The sequence below is a fragment of the Grus americana genome, chromosome 1, assembly GCF_028858705.1.
Source record: "Grus americana isolate bGruAme1 chromosome 1, bGruAme1.mat, whole genome shotgun sequence".
Taxonomy (NCBI): Eukaryota; Metazoa; Chordata; class Aves; order Gruiformes; family Gruidae; genus Grus; species Grus americana.
Window position 1 is genome coordinate 159878119 of NC_072852.1, and position 20711 is coordinate 159898829.

The 20711-nt window shown below is 40.2% G+C and overlaps 1 protein-coding gene across 2 annotated transcripts in view; it reads right to left on the reverse strand.

Moving 5' to 3' along the window:
• Positions 1-20711, reverse strand: part of PCCA (propionyl-CoA carboxylase subunit alpha) — a 299061-nt gene that overhangs the window by 32604 nt on the left and 245746 nt on the right. Inside the window, exon 22 of one of the 2 annotated variants that reach the window (XM_054821100.1) lies at positions 810-883. The exons of the other annotated variant lie outside the window; for it this stretch is intronic. Within the exon in view, the coding sequence (XP_054677075.1) occupies positions 848-883 (36 nt within the window). The 3' untranslated portion in view covers positions 810-847. The remainder of the gene's footprint in view (positions 1-809; positions 884-20711) is intronic. 2 annotated transcript variants of the gene reach the window in all.

The window sequence follows — 20711 nt, forward strand, 5'->3', positions numbered from 1 at the left end:
TCATTTCTCTATGGATTACTTTCTACAGACAAATTTCACTCGAGATAAAATTGTATCCACCAGTTATAGCCATGTGGCTCACATCCTCTGCCTCCTCTTCAAATATGGACAACTGTGTTTATTCCTCCAGCTCTTTTGACCTCACTACTGTTTCCAAAAGTGTTGAATTCTAGATAGCTGTTAAACCAGCTACAACTCAGTTGCAAGTTATTTGATCTTAAATATTTAAAATGAAACAAGGGTCACAGGGCACTGGCAGAATTCTCAGTGTCTCCTGCTCTCTTCATATGGTATGTGATAATCAATAACTTATTTTGTCATATACTAATACTTCAAGATTAATTGTACAGCCCATGAAGATGAAGTTTGGGGTATATGACCAATGACTAAATCTTGATTGCCTGTAATCCAAAAAGGGTTCCATGTTTCACAGTTTTGTTGCTTTAGCTGCTGCTGTTGAACAACTTTACTGTAGTACAGTTCCTTAACATTAGAGGAGAATAGATGCAAAAGCAATTGTGAAACTACCTCCATGGCTTACTCCTGTTTGTGGTAGTTGTGCTTATTGCACTTGTCCTTCCTTGCTACTCTTCATAGAGCCAATAGCTTGAAAGATGATCAAGCAAAAAGGTATAATCAACACAACACCCTTCTCCCATTCCGGATTATTTGCTTATTTTGGAAGATAAAGAGTTTTGACAGCAGAGTACATTAGTCAGAATAATATTTGAAGCTTCAAAATCTGCTGACCTACAACATAACCGAGAACCTGGTTTGCTGCAGTCAGTAAAGACTATAGTTCCACTTACAGAGTGTCAGAGGATTTGGCACCAATTGGGATCCTACTTTAAGATCGATTACAGGCATTGGATTTCTCTTCCTCCTTTAATACAAAACAAAAACAAAATGTGTTTACTGCTATTATGGAGGGGTAACCTTGCTAAAGCTTGCAGCTGTAACTTGCCTCATGATATCATATTATTACATGACCTTCACTGTTTATAAGTCGATAGAACATAATTAAATGACTTCATAGAATCAAATTAATTTCTCCTATGCCGTATTCATTTTAAAATAAAATCAATATTATTTACCCTACCTGACAATAATGGCCCGTGCTTCACATAAGATTGATTCAATACCAGCAGGTAGTTATCAATGAATGCACTTTGCTGTGGTAAATGAACACAATCAATACTCAGAAATGTGAGTTTTCTGGCATATGACTGAATTGTAACTGAAGTGAAGGCTGTGTTTTGTTCAAGTCTTTTTACTTCTTCTTTTAGGTTTCATTTAAGGAGAATTTGAATTTCATAGGCAGCACTGGTACAGTAACCATCTGAAAAATTACCAGGCAGCACCATTGCACATTGAACTTCATTATCCTCTGACAAGGTTATGTCATACAAGATAGTGGACAGAAAAAAGGCAAAACTCAAGAAATATCAGAGATTCTCAGCATTTCTTGAACAACATGATTGTTTGAACTCTTAAGCATCACATGAGTACCACGTGAAAGACAACGCTGTATTGCAAAGGGCACCTTGCATGAATTTCAATTTGTTCTGTTCAAAACAGAGTAAGAGAGAAAAAGCTATAGTTCTTGGAAGGATATCCCAAGACATCATTTTTCATTTCGAAAAAATGTATGAATGTAATACCAGTTAATACAAGCTAAGAATCATTTTGTTACATTACATACATTGAAAACAAAACTAACGTCAACCAGATTGATGTAACTTCTCTGTTAACTTTAAAATGAACTAAAATGAGGGACTTTGCCAAAGTAATTTCATTTAGGGTAATTTTAAAGTAAAATGTGTGAAAATGACTTTTTAGAAGACATTAAAGATATGGGTGACCATAACCACTGACTTTCAGAGGCAGCTGGTCTTCTGGTTGCTTTCTCCCTTATGAAATGTGTCCTTGAATCCCTACAATCCTTCAGCTTTTTAATCTTTTTAAGGCAGTCCTCATTTTTTCCTAGAGTAACTTAACCTACTTTGCACTATTTCTGAAGTGTTGCTGCACCGGTCAGTTCCCCAGCTACCAAAGCGCCGCTCCTTCTTTCAAGCAAGTTCCTCAACCTTTACACGTACCGAGGAATCTTGCTTTCACTTTATAGAAAATTCTAGGAAGTACACTGAAGAAAAGCACTTCCATAGCACACTTGATCTCATGTTTTACTACTGATTTAGTATTCAGATTCTTTGTGTAAGAGCCAAGAAAACAAAAGCAGAATGCTTTAGAATAACATTGGCACATTTTTATATATTTACTGAGAGAGAGGTGAATGGCCATTTTAAATATAAACAGTCTTTACAGTTCACATCTTTCAGAAATCCACTACAACTTCACAGCTTTTTTATACGTGTGTTTTAAGACTGAAGTTGGCTTTCTTGGAAAAAACTGTGAATTCCTGAAAATCTAAAGTAGCTCCTCTCCTTAAAAAAAAACCCCACCTGATCATATATAACATCTATTATTGTTTTGATGTCTGCTTGCAAAAAATATGGCAAGCCAGCATATGTTATCCACCTTTCCTCCCCTTTACCTGCGTTTCATAAAAACATGCTTATGTCAACCACAATCTACCACAATTCTCCCTCAAAAAGCATTAATGCTATATCTAGCTTCACAGAATAAAGATAAAACTGAATTGCAATTAACAATCTACACTTAAAATTATTTCCCCTAAAATATTAAACTACAAGCAGAAGAGAAGCTTGCATAATTTACATTTCAAGTGCACATAATGACAAACAGTAATCAATACAACATATGTTCAATGCAGAAGAGCTACTGTAACTGCTGGAGTCCACAAAACTGAAGGTTTGCCAGTGGGGCAGCGAGGCAATTTAACATGTAGCAGTCAACAACAACCACCAAGGAATACTTTTTCTTTTCTCTGCTGTTTTTTATTTTATTCCTCCCAGCCTCATTTTCCCAATGTTTGACTATTTAATTTAAAATACCAGTTATTAACTGGCTTTATAATTCCACCAATTCATTTAACATTCACATCCACAAAGTTACACACAGAGGAAAAAAAACAACCAACAAATTAAGCTTCTCTGTCACATGCTACTACCCAAACACACAAAGTGCAATCATCATCTGGTTCGTTTATATTTACATTAAACTGTTTCCTTTTTATCAAAGTTTAATCTTTATAAACAATATTGATAGATAAGCATATAAATCTATACTGCGTATAATATATACATATTTACATGTGTGCATATACATATTTATGTAAGTAGATATAGATGTAAGAATTTACTTATGTTTTGAGGTTTATAAAACTTTTTCTCTTACAATTTTAAGAGTTTTCCTGTACAAGAATGTATTTAGGGGGGTTAAATGGAGGGGGGCTTATTGTGATTGGCAACATGGAACAAAACAATGCTTTCTCTTGTTCTCAATGTGTTTTGAAAGGCATCCTAATGGAAGTTTTGTTCTGCGTATTAGATAGTATGTCACACATTGAAGAGAAACTCTGTTGGCAATGCTCCTGGTAAATTCTAGGCTCTAACAGAAACTTCCAAAACATCTCACCCAGCTTTAGGGGTGAGATTCAGGTTTGCCATTTTGGATGCTTTAAGATGTCCCATCTGGCTTCTGGATGCTGCTCCAAAAAACTGCAGGGCACCTGTAGGTCCTGCATTATTGCTGTCAGCTCCCTGCAGCTGTCTTGGGCACATTACACGCATGAAAGTTAGATACCGAAGTTTGAACAGGGGCACTTTGACCCCTTTACAGTCCCCTTTACAGACCCAGCAGAGAAGCACATGGAAGAGAATTGCCCCTGGAAGTACCCCATTCTCTCTACTGACTGAGTAACCTCAGATTGTGATGTCTAATTTTTGGCCGCTTCCGTTAGGGTGGGTGAAAGTCAGCCTACTGCTTTTCTTTTCAATTCTGGAAAATGCTGTCCCCAGTTCAGGAAACATTAGCAAAAAAGGACACGGGACAGAAAAACACAACTACGCTCTCCTTAAAAAGGAAGCACAGCTACATAGTTTTATCAGAGTGGAATAATGGGAAAGAGCTCTTCACAAAAGGCTCTTTGTGAAAAAACAAAAATGAGGCAAGTCACTGTTTCATAAATTTGCTGGTGGATGGCTGGGAGGGAGTTTCGTGGCTTTCCTCCATGACGGTTAAGTTTACTTAAAACAAAATACAAATAGCTTCTGAATTTTCTGCAGGCAGTTTGTCTAAAGACATTACTGGACCTGGAGATGTGGAAAGGACCCAGGACTGTGGGGCCAGCAGATAAGGACTCATCCACAAAGTATACACCAAAGACTTTTGCATAGCCTTTGAGTAAAGAAGAGCTTGTAGGAGTGGGGCAGGAGCTTGGCAGAGTGTGAGCATGTGCACACGCACATGGTGAAGGAGAACAGGGCTGAAAGGGCCCATGGTCATCAAAAGGCATAATTTTCCTTGCACTTCTTGCCAGTCCTGGGCATCACTGCAGTGCATGCCCTCTCCCTTCAAACAACTCCGTGAAGTGCAGAGGATTTGCCTGCGTGGCATGGTAGCGTAAATACATGTGACCATATATAATTTCTGCATCGAGCAATACATCATTTACTCACTGCTCAACATGGAATTCCAAACAGACAAGTTTAATCATTTTAATTTCCGGTTATTTTACCCACTTTACTAATTACCATTACAGCACTGATTAGTTTGCAATAGTTATTCATTAGCTGTAAGTTGAACAAGAGCTGATTTGAGGTAATTGCTTCCTTGACACGTGCTGGGGATTAAGTATTTCATAGTCACCAGATAATGACTCTGACAAAATGCATGGTCAATAGCAAAGACTCAAAGAATCACTGGTGAAACTCTAAAATATTCTCAGAATCACCCCTGCTTTTCTGCATGAAGACTATTTGGTAAAACCAGCTTTCCTCCAGCCAGAGCAACCAAGGATGTTACTATAGATCATCCATTACAGAACTGAATATCAGACTTTGAGACAGCTCAGTATTATGCCTTACGTACTTTGTCTTGGGGAAAGATTGTATTTTGCCTATCTGTGGCTGTCCTTACAAATGATTACAATATCTTGTTTCTGGAGAACAGTGGTTTGTCCTCACACTCAGCTTCCTCCTCCTTATCCCATTGATCCTCCATGACAAAAACATCTTCCTCATTGACAAATCACACATGAGGACAATATCTCGTTTCATTGGCTTGGAGTTGTCATGACTGGAAATACAGGATATTTCACAGGGAAGACATTGAAATCAGGGCCAGAGGATATGTCTCCGAAACATCCCCAGGCAACTTCCTCATCCCCCTCAGTCCATTTACATGTTTAGCTTTCTCTTGCCATTTTGTTGGGGATTGTGTTTTGGATCTCATCTTGAGGAAGCATCGATCAAGCCCCCATCATTCTTACTACCTACCATTTAACTGGAAGACAAGTGCAGGATACAAGAAGTGATATGGTCCTAGAGACAGAATATTGATTCCTTTTTCCTCCGAGCAGTAATTTGTTATGCATGAGATATTCCTTTATCCACTTGTAGAAACTCACGGAAATTTCTGACTTTGATGTGGCCAAGTAAACAGGGTGTGCTGCCCTCGGACTCATCCCAGTAAATCTCCAATTGGAGCAAGCTGCTCTAGTGGTTACGTTCCTGACCTTAAACACCAGATGTGATCTCAGGAAAACGTATTATCAGGGAGGAGTGAGTTAAACCCTGTTAAAAACTGTTCACGTTCAAATCATCTAAGAGCATGGGTGAAGTGAAGATAGCTTCAGCAGAATTTCCTTGCTTTTACTGCTCAGCTCTCTTTAAAGTCCTGTCACTTACAATTTTGGCTACAACAGGCTACAAATTGAAGACTGGAGCTTTCCAATTCTGTTTCATGATCCTTACCTTAGAGATTGAATGGATTTGTTTTCAGATCCAGACTGTGCCCCCAAAGATGAGAACTCACAGTGAGGGACAAACATGAGGTTTAGAAGGATGGCAGCAATATAACACTACTCCCTCAAACGATTTGAAACAACTCAGAATTAAAAACAATGGAAGAAAACAAAACAGTGGCTGAGTTCGTATGCCCAGAACTAGAAAACCTAAGATGTAATTATTTGGGAAACACCCAAGCCTTTTCCTCTAAGCCTTGAGTCATTCCTTTACCCGATGGAACACAAATACAAAGCACAACACTTAGCAGAAACAAACCAATACAGAAATACCAAAACGGGTACAGAACAGGTCAGAAGAACTTCAAAGGGGAATGGGGTTTGTTACAGCTAATCATGGCACTGAGGACAGATAAAATGACCTCCCAATATATCTTGTACTCTATGAACCTTTAACAATGCTTGAAAAAAAAGTACATGGTAGGGGAAGATGGAAGTCTAGAATTTACTTTAGCTGCCTTTCTTAGCAACTTCTATTTTTACGTGATCTGATCTGTCGCCTTTGCTCATCACCCAAAATAATACTGACACCCCTCCTCCCCTGCCAAAGTCACCCCCGCCCCCCAAGTTCCACAATGAGTTCCATTGATTTTCGAGACATATTGTCAACTACCTAATAATTTAACTGGTGGCACAGCTCTTTCAGTTGAAGCTTCAGTTTCCCAAACAAAAGCTAACCACCTGAGACCACAGAGGACAGGATATGAGCTACTTATAGCAACACTGGACCAGTGAACAAGAATAGCAGGAAAGCTGCTTATTTTATTTTTTTTTTTCTCTCCAGCAAAGGCCTTTGAAGTAAACTATTTATTAAACATTATAATACTCGAAACAAAAATCTTTGAAGGCAGGTTATCCTCCTCTGCACCATGTCCCGTTGTGAATGAATTGCTTCCTTTTCCTTTTCGGATTTTTTTCACTTGTGAAACTGACACTCAAATTGTTCTCTTAAGCTACTTGGGTGAGCCCTCGCCTTCGCCAAGAGGAATAATCCATCCATCAACAAAGGGATCATTAAAAATATTTATAACTCAAACTACTTCAATATCACCGCACTGTAAGCGGCCACCCTGTTCATCAGGCGGCATTATATAAATACAATAAATAAGTTCCTTGTGCATGGAAAAATAGTATCGATTAATAAGTAATGATGCAGCCAGATCATTTGAAACAGAAACAAGTGGTCTAACAGTGAGACTTAATTTTTCACTTTTTTAATTAAAAAAAAGTAAATTCTCCCCACTAACCCTGTTACTGACGAGTACACGGGGGTTTTCTTTGTTCTTCTGATTAAAACATTTGTCTCTCTCCCTCTCTGTTGTTGAAAAAACTCATTTTTCTCTACAGTACCACCAAGATCATTGGGAGTTTCAAAACCAGACTTACAGAACTGCCGTTTCAAATACACGAATTTGAGCTGCAGAGATGGAACTGTCGCACATTATACTGCATTTGCATCTTTGAAAATCTGGCACTGACGTGCAGCAAAGGAGGGGATTGCTCTGAAACAATCACTCAGAACCATCTGAGCCTGAGAAATTCTCTGGCCAAAGCCTGGGAAATAATCAGAAGAGAACTGAAACTCCCACTGGGCCACCATGCATGCCTGCATAGTAAAGATGTCACTGGCAAGCTACAGACAAATTCACATTAAAAAAGGTCTTAACAATTCTCTGTTGAGAGAAACAACTTACTCCAAGCGAAAGACAGTGGAGAAACGTAGACTATCAATATCCTGTTTTCTGAAAGACGTAAGAATTTGCAACTTCCACTGATTTGCATGGAAGTAGTAGTGATCTACCACCTGTGAAAATCAAATCACAAAAATATGACTCAGTTTCTCAGTATTTTCCTAACTAAGGAGCAGATCCAGTCTTTATTCATGCAAAATAAGACCGAATAGGCACATTTTCTCCATTTGTTCTGCCTTCTGCTTTCAGGTGCAACCTGGCACATGTACAAGCAATGATCAAGCACTAAGAATTTTGAATAATTTTCTTCCCCATCTCCAAAACATTGTCCATCTGACAAATGTATCGTATTTCTGCGTTTCACCTTCCACAAACACCTATGAGCAATTTTTAAAACATGTATAAGGACTTTTGGTGGGCTGCTTCAATCAAAGCAAAGCTCTCCCTGCACAAAAAAGTAGAGCTAGCCTCCAATAAAATGCTCTTTTGGGTATGAAAGTATTCTAGATGCCTCCTACTTGAAGTCTGTCACTGCTAACTAGCCTTAATTTATCTGTGCTACGTATAAATCTTATCGTTTTATACTAGTGAGCAAGTGACTCATTTTGTATCCCCACCAGGCTAAGCCAAAATTCAGTAGACTTATTCAGCTCCATGGTAATGACTTTTGAAAAATAAAGAGTCCATCCTTTAACCATTTTTCTTGCTATTGGAGGGCATATACATGCCTGTAGCCATGTTGTTGCCTCTACCATAACGACACAGCATCAAGAAGCTGGATAAGTGACACACATTTGTAAAATTTGTACCAGTGGTAATCACTAAAGTTCTGGAGAATTTGCAGGATTCTCTCTGGTGGGGAAAAGCAGAGTGTAAGCTTATAATTTGCAGGAGATTTTACAGGCTTTCTATGGAACTGAAGTGCAGGACGGCTCTGAAAATACACTGTCATAAATGAAGAAAAATTCCTTGGGTATTCATAATTTTGTTACTTATGAATCCTTATTCACATGCAAATCACTGGGAAAACAAACTGGAGGGTGTATCCTAGTTTTCTCTGAGCTCACACAGGTTTTGATGGATCAAGATAAAAACGTCTATGCAGGTCTCAGCTCATAAAAGTTTGCCAGTATTTTAAGTGCTCCTAAAGTCACATTTTAAGTGCTTTCAAGGATAAGGACAGGGACAGGCTGATCCACACACTTAAGCACTTTTGTGACTAAGGGCCTTAAAATGTGTCAGCAGCCTCTAGTTCTGCCAGCTCTAAGGTGCAGTTGATAGTCTGGAGTCTCTTCTGAACGGACAATTTCAGTGGTTCCATTCCCAAATCTTTTTAAAAGCCTAGTAAGTTATTTGGAGAAATTGCTAATTTATTTTGAACGATCTCAGGAACAGCCATAAGATTAAAACTCTTCAGTTCCTCTGTCAACTTGCTTCGCTTAAAAATTCAGGAAGACTACGAGTCAAAGGGAGAAGGAGGTGGTTGTAGGCTCTTCCCACCACAGAACTGTTCCGATCTGAAGATTTTTCAGCAGTTTGCCTTCACATCTCCAAGCAGAATCGGATCTCATTCATGAGCTCCCCCATAGCATGCCCCATTTGTTCCAGCTGTTTAAATCTGAGCCTGCATTTCAGAGTCAACTCGCCCTCTGGCAAGCCAGGCACAAATAAATAAGGAACTTGCAGGGTAAAATGAAGACACTAATAAAAGATTTCCATGATTTCTCCAAGATCATTCAATTAAGTTTCACAATGACTGAACTAAATGTTTTATTTGCATAGCAAATTTCAATGTATTTTTTGATTTATAATCCTGAATTAATTTTTACAACTTTTTTGTGTTTCCATTTTTGCTATAGAGTAAATAAAAAGGTTTCGGCTATTACTTTAGAAAACACTTTTCCAGTCATGCATTGAGCTGCAGTTTACTTAGCTCATATATTGTATTCCTCACCAGTGCACATTCTGTGCTTCTTCACAAAGTGGTATGTGTCCTCACAGATCAAAACTTTAAATCAAGTTTTGCTCATCTTTCCAACTTCATTACAATCCTCACTGAACCAGCCGCAAAGCCATTGCATGTTCAATAACCGTGGTCTGGAACTGCGATGGGGAGGAGACAGGCATTCAGGGAAAATCAGAGGGTAAACTCGGGACCGGGCAAAAATAATTAGCAATTAATAAAGTAGCTTCAATAAAGTTTCATTCATACTTTTAGCTTTGTTGGTTAGAACAATCAGAGATACTCTCCTAGCAATGTAAGCAGAATCTCAGCTTTAATATGCATACACCTTTGCAAAATGCTTTCAAGTGTATGAAAAAGAGCTTTGAAATAAAGGCAAAACCGCTCATTACATCATTTTCAGACACCATTTATATCAGCTAGTGCCATCTCCAAGATTCATAATAGCATGATTTTATTAATTCTCATAAAGCCTGATTCTGCATTCAGGCAGTCAACATGATTTTAAGTGCCAATATCTCAACCTGAAAGTCAGCAAAATATAAAATAACATCAGTAGAATATTAAAATCTCCCACTGAGATAAACAGAAATATGAAGGTTCAGACAGAGCCAAATAGATTAGTGCTCACTTCCTACTCATTATGTGCTTTCAGCTAGCACAGTACAGTTTTATAATTTGATGGAAAGAAATTACACTTTTTAGCTATTTTCCAGCCTGACTTTCTAAGGCTGCACCTCCTTTTAAAAGCGGCATAGTATTATTACCCATAAAATAAAACTATGGCTACAGAACAAGCTCAGTTCAATGATGTCCGTGTTGCTGGGTTATATATTCTTTTCTCAAAACGCATCTTGGGAGGAACAGCAAAACCCAGAGTGGAAAAAAGGGGGGGGGGGGGGAAGGGGGAAATTGTTCTTTGACATCCTCCTTACTTCAGAACTTATTTGTAGTTCAGAATGGAGTCAAATGTCATATCGGCAATTAAACTTTGACTCCTACTAGAGCAATATTAAGGCAGAGCGGGTCCCAGAGCAGCACTGCCCAGCCCTGCGCTTGGGGTTAGCTCCAGTGCTAAACAGCACGTTGCTGACCGACACAGGAAATCCCTCTCCTGTTCCTTGAGTTGAACTGGAGGGCTGGCATAAAGAAAATGTCCAAAGTATTAACAGCAACAAAAACTACAGGCTCCGAGCCAGATTTCAAAGGCATTTAGGTGCCTAACTTGCATTAATTTTAGTGGGACTAAGTTGCCTCTGAAAATCTGGCCTTCAGTCTTCACTTTTCTTAAGCCACTCCAGATCCTGTGGCTCTGTCAGGATGTAGAAGCAATTACATTTCACAACTTTGAATTCAACAATGTATTTTGGAAATCATTCAAAGTACAGTGCTTTTTTAACATGAAGTTTCCTTGTCCAATAAAATACACTGGAATTTTATATACTTGGTATTTGCAGGTCTCACTCCTTTTTATTTAGATTGAGGCCAGAAGCTAACAGTACGTTGAAGCCACTGACATCCAAATAAAACCTGCTTTCTTCCTTTAGGTGGGAGAAGTGTTTAATGGATACGGATGATTTGACAAACACTTTATAAAGAGTAAAATACACAATTTCAGCTTTACTGAACACTAATGTAATCGCTCCTGAACAAAACCATTGCCTAAAGAATGCTAATCCCAAAAGAAATAATGTAGGTGTTACAGTGCGTATAGAAATCAGAAATTAGCATTTGAGGTGTCCATTCCCATACAACTCCAAAATGAGCTCAGCCAAACAAATACCAGCTTGGCTTGTAAAGGAATCCAGTGTAATGAAACACATTGAAAATGAGAAAACCAAATCCTCACTTTGATTCACAAGGCAGATGTGCATGCACTTCAGGTAACAAAATTGATCTGAGAATATTTTAATAAAAATAAACACAAGTAGCTGTAATATCTGTTAATGCCAGGCCATTTCATGAGATGATGCTCACACTGCACCAACAGATCACGCTCCAGCGCAGAAGCTGAATGTCCTCTCCTCACCCGTGCCCACGTCCCTTGCACTGGTTCCAGCTCCACAATGTCAAAGTATGGGGATGGAGCTTGTAAAAAGGTCGCAGGCAAAACTTTATCCTCCTTCCCCACTAAAGCTGCAGCAGAGAACAGGCCAAGATCTTAGTGCTGCCCTTTTTCCCCCCAGCATCATCGGTTGGTCTAATAAAAGATGCTGTGTTTTCCTGTGGAACTTGCCTCTCTAGTTTATACTAGTCAGTTGTTTTCCTTGCAGCAAGCCTTGCTTTTAGTATCTAGTGATATTATACAAAGAAAACACAGTGAAAATACATGTATTGCTATTTAAACACTCTTTTTTCCCCACTGGAAAAGGGTCTGCGGACCAGCACGTTAACCTCCTCCATGGCACAAGGCACATTGTCTCTCACAGAGAAGAGCAGAAATCTCGTTGTCTTCCAGGAGCACGCCACTTTCTCCCTGACCCTACGAGGCCGCATCCTTCTCCTCCCCAAAGGAGTTTCTTCCTCGTTGGTCTCAGACCTCCTTGTAGTTGGCTCACACACTTCTGAAAAATCACTCCTTAAGAGAATAACCCACCTCCCTTTAAGCACCTGCTTGAGTATAATTTCAGGAAATTTGTTCCTGACTGAGGCTAATCCTTCCTGGCTAGTCATCTTCCCTTTCCTCCCCAACTCGCTATTATCCTTTAATTGTTGATTTGATCCCTTACGTCCCAAGTCATCAGAGCTCCTTCCGCGCTCCTGCGCAGGACTGGTTCAGCAGGAATCCCTAGGACGGTTAACACCTGGTCAGCCCCATGGCACTGTATGAGGAACCCTTGTTTCAAACAGAAACTGCAGGCAGTAGCTTTGGCTTAGAGAAGACAAGGTTTTATTCTTCTTTTAATAAGGTGTAAAATTAAAGAATTTACTGCTGCTTATGTAACCTAACAGTTATTCAGGGTTTTTACTCCTTTGCCCTGGTTTAACCTTAGACACGAAACCTGTTGGGGGATGGAACCCAAAAGATTTAAAGTAGTTGCAGCATTTTTTTTCTCATCTTTCTTCTGGAACTCAAACAAAACTACCAGCTGATGAATGGCCATTTGTAACACAGATGTTAATGCAATACTAAATGAGACAAAAATCACCAATGCAGTTTGCAAGGCTCCCTGTGATGTACTGTCATCAGGCAACACTGAGACCAACCCTAACCTAAACTGGCTTTGTGTATGCAACCAATACATGTTTTGTTATTCATTTCAATGTTCTTATCATACCCAGTTGGGTTAATTGAATGTAACAACGATCACATTCCCCCAAACTGTACTAAAAAATATAAATAGTTTTTAAAGCGAGTACTAGCAACATCCAAAGGAAACACTCAAGATGCTTTCACAGATAATTTGACAACCTGTACTTGCAAGGTGAAGTACCCGTTACTGGCAGAACGTATGGACAGGCCGTCCAGCATATTCAAAATAACAGTTTAAGCCATCATTTGGCTCGATTCGCAACACATTCCAGGAACCCCATAAACAAAGACAACATGTGCAATGTTAACTTTCTCTTTTATGCTGACAGCTTTTTTCTCCCGTATAATGACCTTCCTGCACAGTGTGTGTTACCATAAAAAGAAACAGAGCCCAGTAAAATTAGAGGAACTGCTTAATATCAAAACGTTTTATCTGAGGAAGACACCACCGCCAGTGTAAATATAAAAAGCACAAGAATTAAAAAGTATTTGTTTTGCTGTCTCTTCTTTAAGTTTAGATTGTTCAAACAAACCTAGCTCGAGTTTTCAGTTACTCTGCACTAGACAGTCCTCCCAAAGGCTGAAACGGTACTCCAGAGAATGTGAGCTTGGCTCCAATTTCAGACAATTTTCATCTTCTTTTTTTTGACACAGAGAAAAGTATTTGAATGCTTTGTCTGTAGCCAAGAATTTGGATATGAAAGACGCACCAGTAAACAAGTCACCAAAATGGGCCACCACTACACAGACCATAGTGCATGCTTGTTTTTAAAAAAAAAAAAAAAACAAAACTTCTCTGGCCCAAAGGATACTGTTTTATTTTACAAGCAGAATGCTAATGTGAAATTTTAGTTAGAGATTATCCCTCTCATCTAAGTACAAAAGAAAAGCTACATGCATTTTTGACAGACAGAGCCTAAGTTTGCTATCTTGTTTGTACAAAGAAAAGTAAAAAGGAAGATAAAACAAGAACCTCACAGCTAGTCAGCTTGCTAAATGCTGCACCAAACAGAATTATTTTTTTTATAGTTTTATTTAAAATGCTGCAGAAAGCAAACAACCCTTATTCTTAGCATTCGTCTATCAGCATTCCCAGAATAAAAACTGAAACTTTAAAAATATCATTGCTTTGTACCAAACACACACTAGCTTCCACCATAGCAACTATCCCACAAAACTCAGGCAACGCTAATCACAGTTTCTAGATTTATCATCTTTTATGTCAGGGAGACATTCAAAAGCACTACGGCTGCCTGGCAGCTAAGGCAGATAATCGCCCTCACCCAAAAGAGTTTTAATTTCAGCCTCATACATTTGGTGAAAATACAGATCTGGAAATCAGAGAGCGTGCCAGGCAAGAGCTTACATACACCAGCTCCAGCACGGAGCTTCTTGCTCCGCAAAGTGGCACATACGAGAACGGAGCAATAGCTCGGTGATGCCAGGGAGACTTCACTGAACATGCCAGTAAAGTCTCCCTAAGCCAGCCAGAAACCCAAGGGAAGGAAATGAGAGTGATTATATACAGCTGAGCAAGCACAGTACAGAGACTCCTAAATCAGTGATATGGTGCTCGCTGCTGGTGTTCTGTGGTAAAAATGTTTACCATCTGTGTTAGTCTCTCTTTGTTATGGACACTAATGGAGCCTTCAAACATAAAAGCATGGGGGTGGGGAACAAAAACACGATTAAGCCAAAGTACTTTAAAATCACTTCTAGCTGTATATTACATAAGGAAATCCTGACACTAAATGAAAAATGGATCGAAACCAAAACAGAGCAGTTTCAGGCTGAGCTCAGGAGGGCTGTGCAGAGGTGGGTTACTCTGCCCTCGAGGTCTAGTTCTGAGCTGTCAGGCGCAGACAAATCCCTTAGGTACTGAGCAGCGGCTCTAGTTTGGACACAAGAGAGCGAGCTACACTCTAATCACTGCTAGGCCTTTCAGCCCCATCCTCTCGCCGAGCATGCCTCTGGCAGTGAGTTTCCTCGGAAGCAGCTGCGTTTGCACAAAGCTTTTCTGCAGGGGAACTTCGCCGACGCTCATCTGCTGCAGAGAGGCCACGATGGCCCGGGGAGTATGACAGTCTGCAGCGAAACCAAAAACTAATATACGCCATTCAGTTTGCAGTCGGCATGTAAACCCAAGCATCCGACTTGCTCGTGCCAGACGTCTCACACTGCCATCCATGAAAATAGGTGGAAATCACAGCCACCAGCCTGACTTCCATCTCAGCCATTTTTCACTCTGCTTGTCAAAATTTACGTAAGGGAAAGGAGTTCCAACAACCCGATATCTCCACTACAAGCTCAAGTAGATGTTTCAGGTAGGTTGTTACATCTCTCATGTTACTGATGCCGGTTCCAACGTAATTCTAGCAGAGCAGGAGTGGACTTCATGAACCACAAACCAAGCCAGGAAGAATAAAATCAGAAGTGTAATAGCATTTTGTTTTATCTTCAGCTGGAGGGGCCTCCTAGCAGTCTCAAAATGCTGAAATTTGCGCCATCTGCAACATGACCAAAACTGAAACACCACATGAGTTTGAAAAATACTTCCAGAGTTGTCACAAAGTTGGAGGAGCTTCCCCACCTGAAAAGACTGCATGGTCTCAGCAGATGAACCACTGAGGGTGGATCATTCAATGGTGTGCTTGTGAAAACCCCTTTCTGAATTCCAGGGAACATATTGACTTTCAACTCATGCCTCTCAACAAGCGCTCTATAGTTAGCAGTAAAAGGGAGAAGGGTAAAAGGCACTGTTTGCCACAAGTAGAGCTTCTCCTGGAGCGCAGTAAAAAACACTGTAGGGAAACCTGCGTGGAAATGAGCCAGCAATCATAATCCTAATAATAAAGGAAAACTCCATAACTAAAAGAGCAAAGAACAAACCACTGACTCTTCAGATCATGGAGGGAAATTAATCAGACAGCATTGATACTATTTTTCTAATAATTACCTTCTAAGTGAACCCTCATGTTACTGAGGCATGCACCTAGGGTTCTCAAAGTCATGCACTTTTTCTCTCTCTAATAATTTACCTACCATCCAAAAGAAAAATGGTGAACTTACATCTACAAAATCCACAGATTTACTTTTTAGCGTTTAACTGTGACATGGTTATAAAGTGTTTACTAGGAGGAGGCAGGGAGCCCTCTGTTTTGTATACCGATTCCCTTTGCTTGACTCTGCTTCTGAAATTCTGTTTCCTGCGTACCCTACAGATGTTTCTATTAAAATCTTTATTCCTTCTAGGCACTAATGGTAGACTGTTTGAGAGTTCAATTCATCTCTGGTGATAATCTCTTCTTAACCTTCTCTACAGCTTCCATCATCGCCTTTCCAGCTGGATTTTGACAGCTTAAGAAGCATCCACCTGCCAGAGCTCTCTTGATCTTCAAACCTGTACAACACTACCAGTGCATTCTGCTCCGTGCCTGTTTCCACCACAAGCGTCCATCCTTTTTCAGATTAGAAATGGAGCTTCTGACCTCTCCTCAACTGGATGCTTCTCAGTAAAGTCATACAAGTTCTTGTAAAGAACGATTATTCCATTTTACACTCAGCATTACCACAGACCTGGAATTGCCTGAACTGATTTTCTCCATCTATATTACTTCTGTGTCACTCCTCTGTAAAGCCTCCAGGGACACCCAAGAATTTGCAAAAACACTGAATACATTGTCAGGACGTGGAGTTGTGGAGTCCCTACAGATATTCAAAAGCCAGCTGGGCACAGCCCTGATCAGCCTGCTCTACTCGACTCTGCTTTGAATGGGCAGGGGGGATGTGGTCCCTTCCCACCTCAAATATTCTGACTATGAGAGTCTTCTCTGGCGTCTCTGAGAGTGCAAGTGTGTTCGTACAGTTACTGCACAGGTAACGTTGCATTTCTATTTGGCTATTTAAGATAAATTAGGAAACAGTAATGTTCTGGGTTTTCATCTTGCCTGCAGCGTGGTGAGAAACATTTTAAGGGTGGAGAAACTCACTGCCTCTCTTGCATCTTGAGATGCTTCCCAACTTCTCAAAGGTATCCTCTGCTTCACAGAAAAGATTAGTACAGTTTGTGCCTCATAAAAGCCATCACTTGATGCCATAAACCAGGATATTTTCATCATCACATACTCCTTTCCTAAGTCAGTGTGTCAAAAATGGGCGGTAGGACAGATGCCCTTCAGGATGTAGCTGTGATGATCTTGATGCAGTGTCCAGATCTGGCTTAGGTACAGTGACCACATCAGGTTGTTCTGCTCACTGAGTATTTGTCAAGTGTTAACAGTGGGCTTGGAACTCACAAGGCTAAGGGAGGGCTTCCCTGCAGCTCTTTTATAACTAAAAGATAAACCTAGAGAGAAAAAAAACCAAAATAACACAAAATCCTCAGAAAAAAACAAGGAACGCCCAAAGATTTGTAACAGAACACTAATGTAAGTATTTTAAACCTCAAACATCTTTGCTTTTCCTCACATGAAGACTGACATCAAAGAAAGCAGTGAGAGTTGGTTCTGAGGGCATGTGAGGAGAAATCGCTCTGAAGTAGGGAGGAGGAGGAGGTAGCAGTGGAAACGCAGGACATGACCACAGCTTTCCTACCTATGGGGCTTTTCGGCCTCAATGGAATATTCCTGTGTCCCGCTCAGCGCTGCTGTGTCATATACGTTGAAGTTCTCTGGCACAGGGGCAGTTTGTTTTCACTGTCCTTACAATAGTGTGGGCCTTTCCTTTTCATCCGCGATGCCCTGACCTCCCTTTTCTCCCTCCCTCCCCCCAATCAAACAATTATCATTAGATGCAGGAAGAACCTTGTTGTAGTTCTGCTGCTCATAACACAATTTGCTATGCAAATACTTCCTGTGCACCCTGCCAACATGGCACCTCTCCAAGACATAAGACTGGCGTTTGGGAGATGGTCACGCAAGCACGATACTTCCTACTACAACTGCTCTGCCCTTCACCTTCCTTCACCTTGCTATGGGCAAGGGCTATAAATAACAAATGCCATGAATGAAACAAAGATGGAGGCTGCCTGTACCAGTCTGAGCGTTTGCAGCAGTGTGGATTGCCGCCTTTCAGATAAGCAGGGATGCACGCAATCTTTGTTAAAGCATTGTTAACATAATTTTCAATGTACTTTACACAGAAGAGTATTTACATGAAACTTCAATTTCATAAAAAGTGAAATAAACTGTCTGTCCCTGCATGGTAAATTCAGCTCCCCCATGTGCTGGTTTTGGCTGGGATGGAGTTACCTTTCCTCACAGTAGCTACTATGGGGCTATGTTTTGGATTTGTGCTGAAAACAGTGTTGATAACTCAGGGATGTTTTCATTACTGCTGAGCAGTGCTTACACAGAGCCAAGGCCTTTGCTGCTCCTCACACCACCCCACCAGCGAGGAGGCTGGGGGTGCACAAGGAGTTGGGAGAGGACACAGCTGGGACAGCTGACCCCAACTGACCAAAGGGATATTCCATGCCATATGACGTCACGCTCAGCACAGAAAGCTGGGGGGAAAAGGAGGAAGGGGGGGGACGTTCACAGTGATGGTGTTTGTCTTCCCAAGTAACGATTACATGTGAGAGAGCCCTGCTTTCCTGGAGATGGCTGAACGCCTGCTTGCCACAGGGAAGTGGAGAATGAATTCCTTGGTTTGCTTTGCTTGCATGCACAGCTTTTGCTTTACCTTTAAACTGTCTTTATCCCAACCCACAAGTTTTCTCACTTTCACTCTTCCAACTCTCTCCTCCATCCCACTGTGGTGGGGGAGCGAGCGAGCAGCTGCGTGGGGCTTAGCTGCTGGCTGGGGTTAAACCACGACACCCTGTTATTTGCATAGAGCCTTAAACAACTACTAGGAAATTTTACAGAGATTCAAAATATCGATGGAAGGCTAACATTAGATTTACACGCAATGAATAAACTGGACCCAGATACTGTAAGATACAACAGGGACAAAGGAAAGACTTTTGTCTTACAAGAGTCCCTGGTGTTGCCTGTCTGTAGTACTTGTATGTTAACTCTGGTAGCTGTATGACTTGCTGATGCATAGCAATTTTTCTATAGTTTATTCTAATTCTCATACTTCTCCTAAATGCTATTTACAACATAAGACTTAATGTGGGATTAATAGTAATACCTCTCCTCTCGACCCATATATCTCTCTAGCAAAAAAACCAAGTATGCCTAAAAAAACTTGACGCAGGAAATGCACAAGAGAAGCAATCCGAGAAAAGATGGAGAAGATAAATATGGCAGTAAAAGGAAAAGATGACTAGAAGGAACAAATGAAGTATTAGGAAAAAGAAGATTTGACATGGCATAGCACAAAGTAATACAAGCCTTTGGTGATGAAGACAGGAGGACTGAACTTCATGTATAAGGCAATAAATCCTATCAAAAGAGACAACACAGAAGCAGAACATTTTAAAGACAGCATGGTTGAACACATATTCTGGAGTCCATGAAAGGCATCTGGAAAGAGGAACTGAAACCAGTTTTAGTTAAGAGACAGATGCACAGGCAGGGTTTCAGCTGTGGGAACAAAAAGAGTATGGAACGCAAGTAAAAGCCAACTGAGCGCACGATGACAGCACTTAGAGCCCCACGCCGGCTTCCTACCTGCTTCAAAGCACCGCACAGTGTGTTAAGTTTGACCTCTGACATGGTCCGAGAGTTGGCCTTTCCCTCATTGATGGTCCTAGCAGTAGAGAGATTTTAGCTCATAGACAGCCAAAATGCAATGAAATGGAAAAGTAAAAAAATTAGAGTTATTTCATCATTTTGTGAATTTAATTACATATCCTACTGTTTACTCATTTTTTGTCACATGTTCCACTGCTTTAACAATGGGAAAACAAAATTCACGAAACTAATTTACAGGAATCTCTTTATCTGAACTTAGGATACAACCCACAGTAATTATGAGCAGTCTGTGGCAATATTTTCACTATTTAGAACAGGAAGTGAAAAATACCAAATACATCTAAAATTGCATTAGGGATTTGTGCAGACAGAAGGCAATTACACAAAGTGGACTTTGGCCAAGACTCTCAGAATATGAAGCGGTCTCAGAACCTTGTGGAAATCACCATGGGATCTTTAATGATAAGTGGGCTAAATCTTTGTTTCAAATTGTCCTAAAAAAACGATGCCTTCTCTAACAGCGTGTTGTCCCTTTGCTACATGGATTGACAGCACCATCGTACTCCAAAATTAGATGGCGCATCCTACACTACAGCACACAACTAGAAAAACAAAAACAAAAAAACCCCAGAAACCCCAAAGCATAGCCATTTAAAAAACAGACCAGGAGTAGACATCTCAAGTGTTTCACATGCACAGAATTACTTGCTTCCCCTTCTAATTTATTTCAGATTAGTAAGAGATCCCCGTATTTTAGGTCAGTGCTATGACAATGGAATGATGCCAACGTAACCTTCATTTTCTTAATTAGCATTTAACAAGAAGTTTGTCCTCCTCTAGAAATATTTCCTTCCATAAGGAAGAATAACCTTGAACAGAAGACAAAACTAAGCCAAGGAGAGGAAAAAAATGAAACTGAAGCTCCCGATATATTTACATGCCTTTAAAATATATTTGTTTACATACTCTTAAAATTTAAGTAAAATAGATCTGAGTGAAAAATGACTTCATCTCCCAGAAGCAAGCACAGCACTGTATCTGTATTCATAACTACTCCGGGGAAAACCAACCACAAAGAAAGTCCCTCTTTTACACGTGCTTCCTACCATGGAGCATGTGCTCATGTAACCCATTGTTTATCTAGTCCAGAAACAAAAATGCCACGAAAAAGCAATCACAAGGCAGATGGCCGGTTTCACTAATCTGACCCTATTTC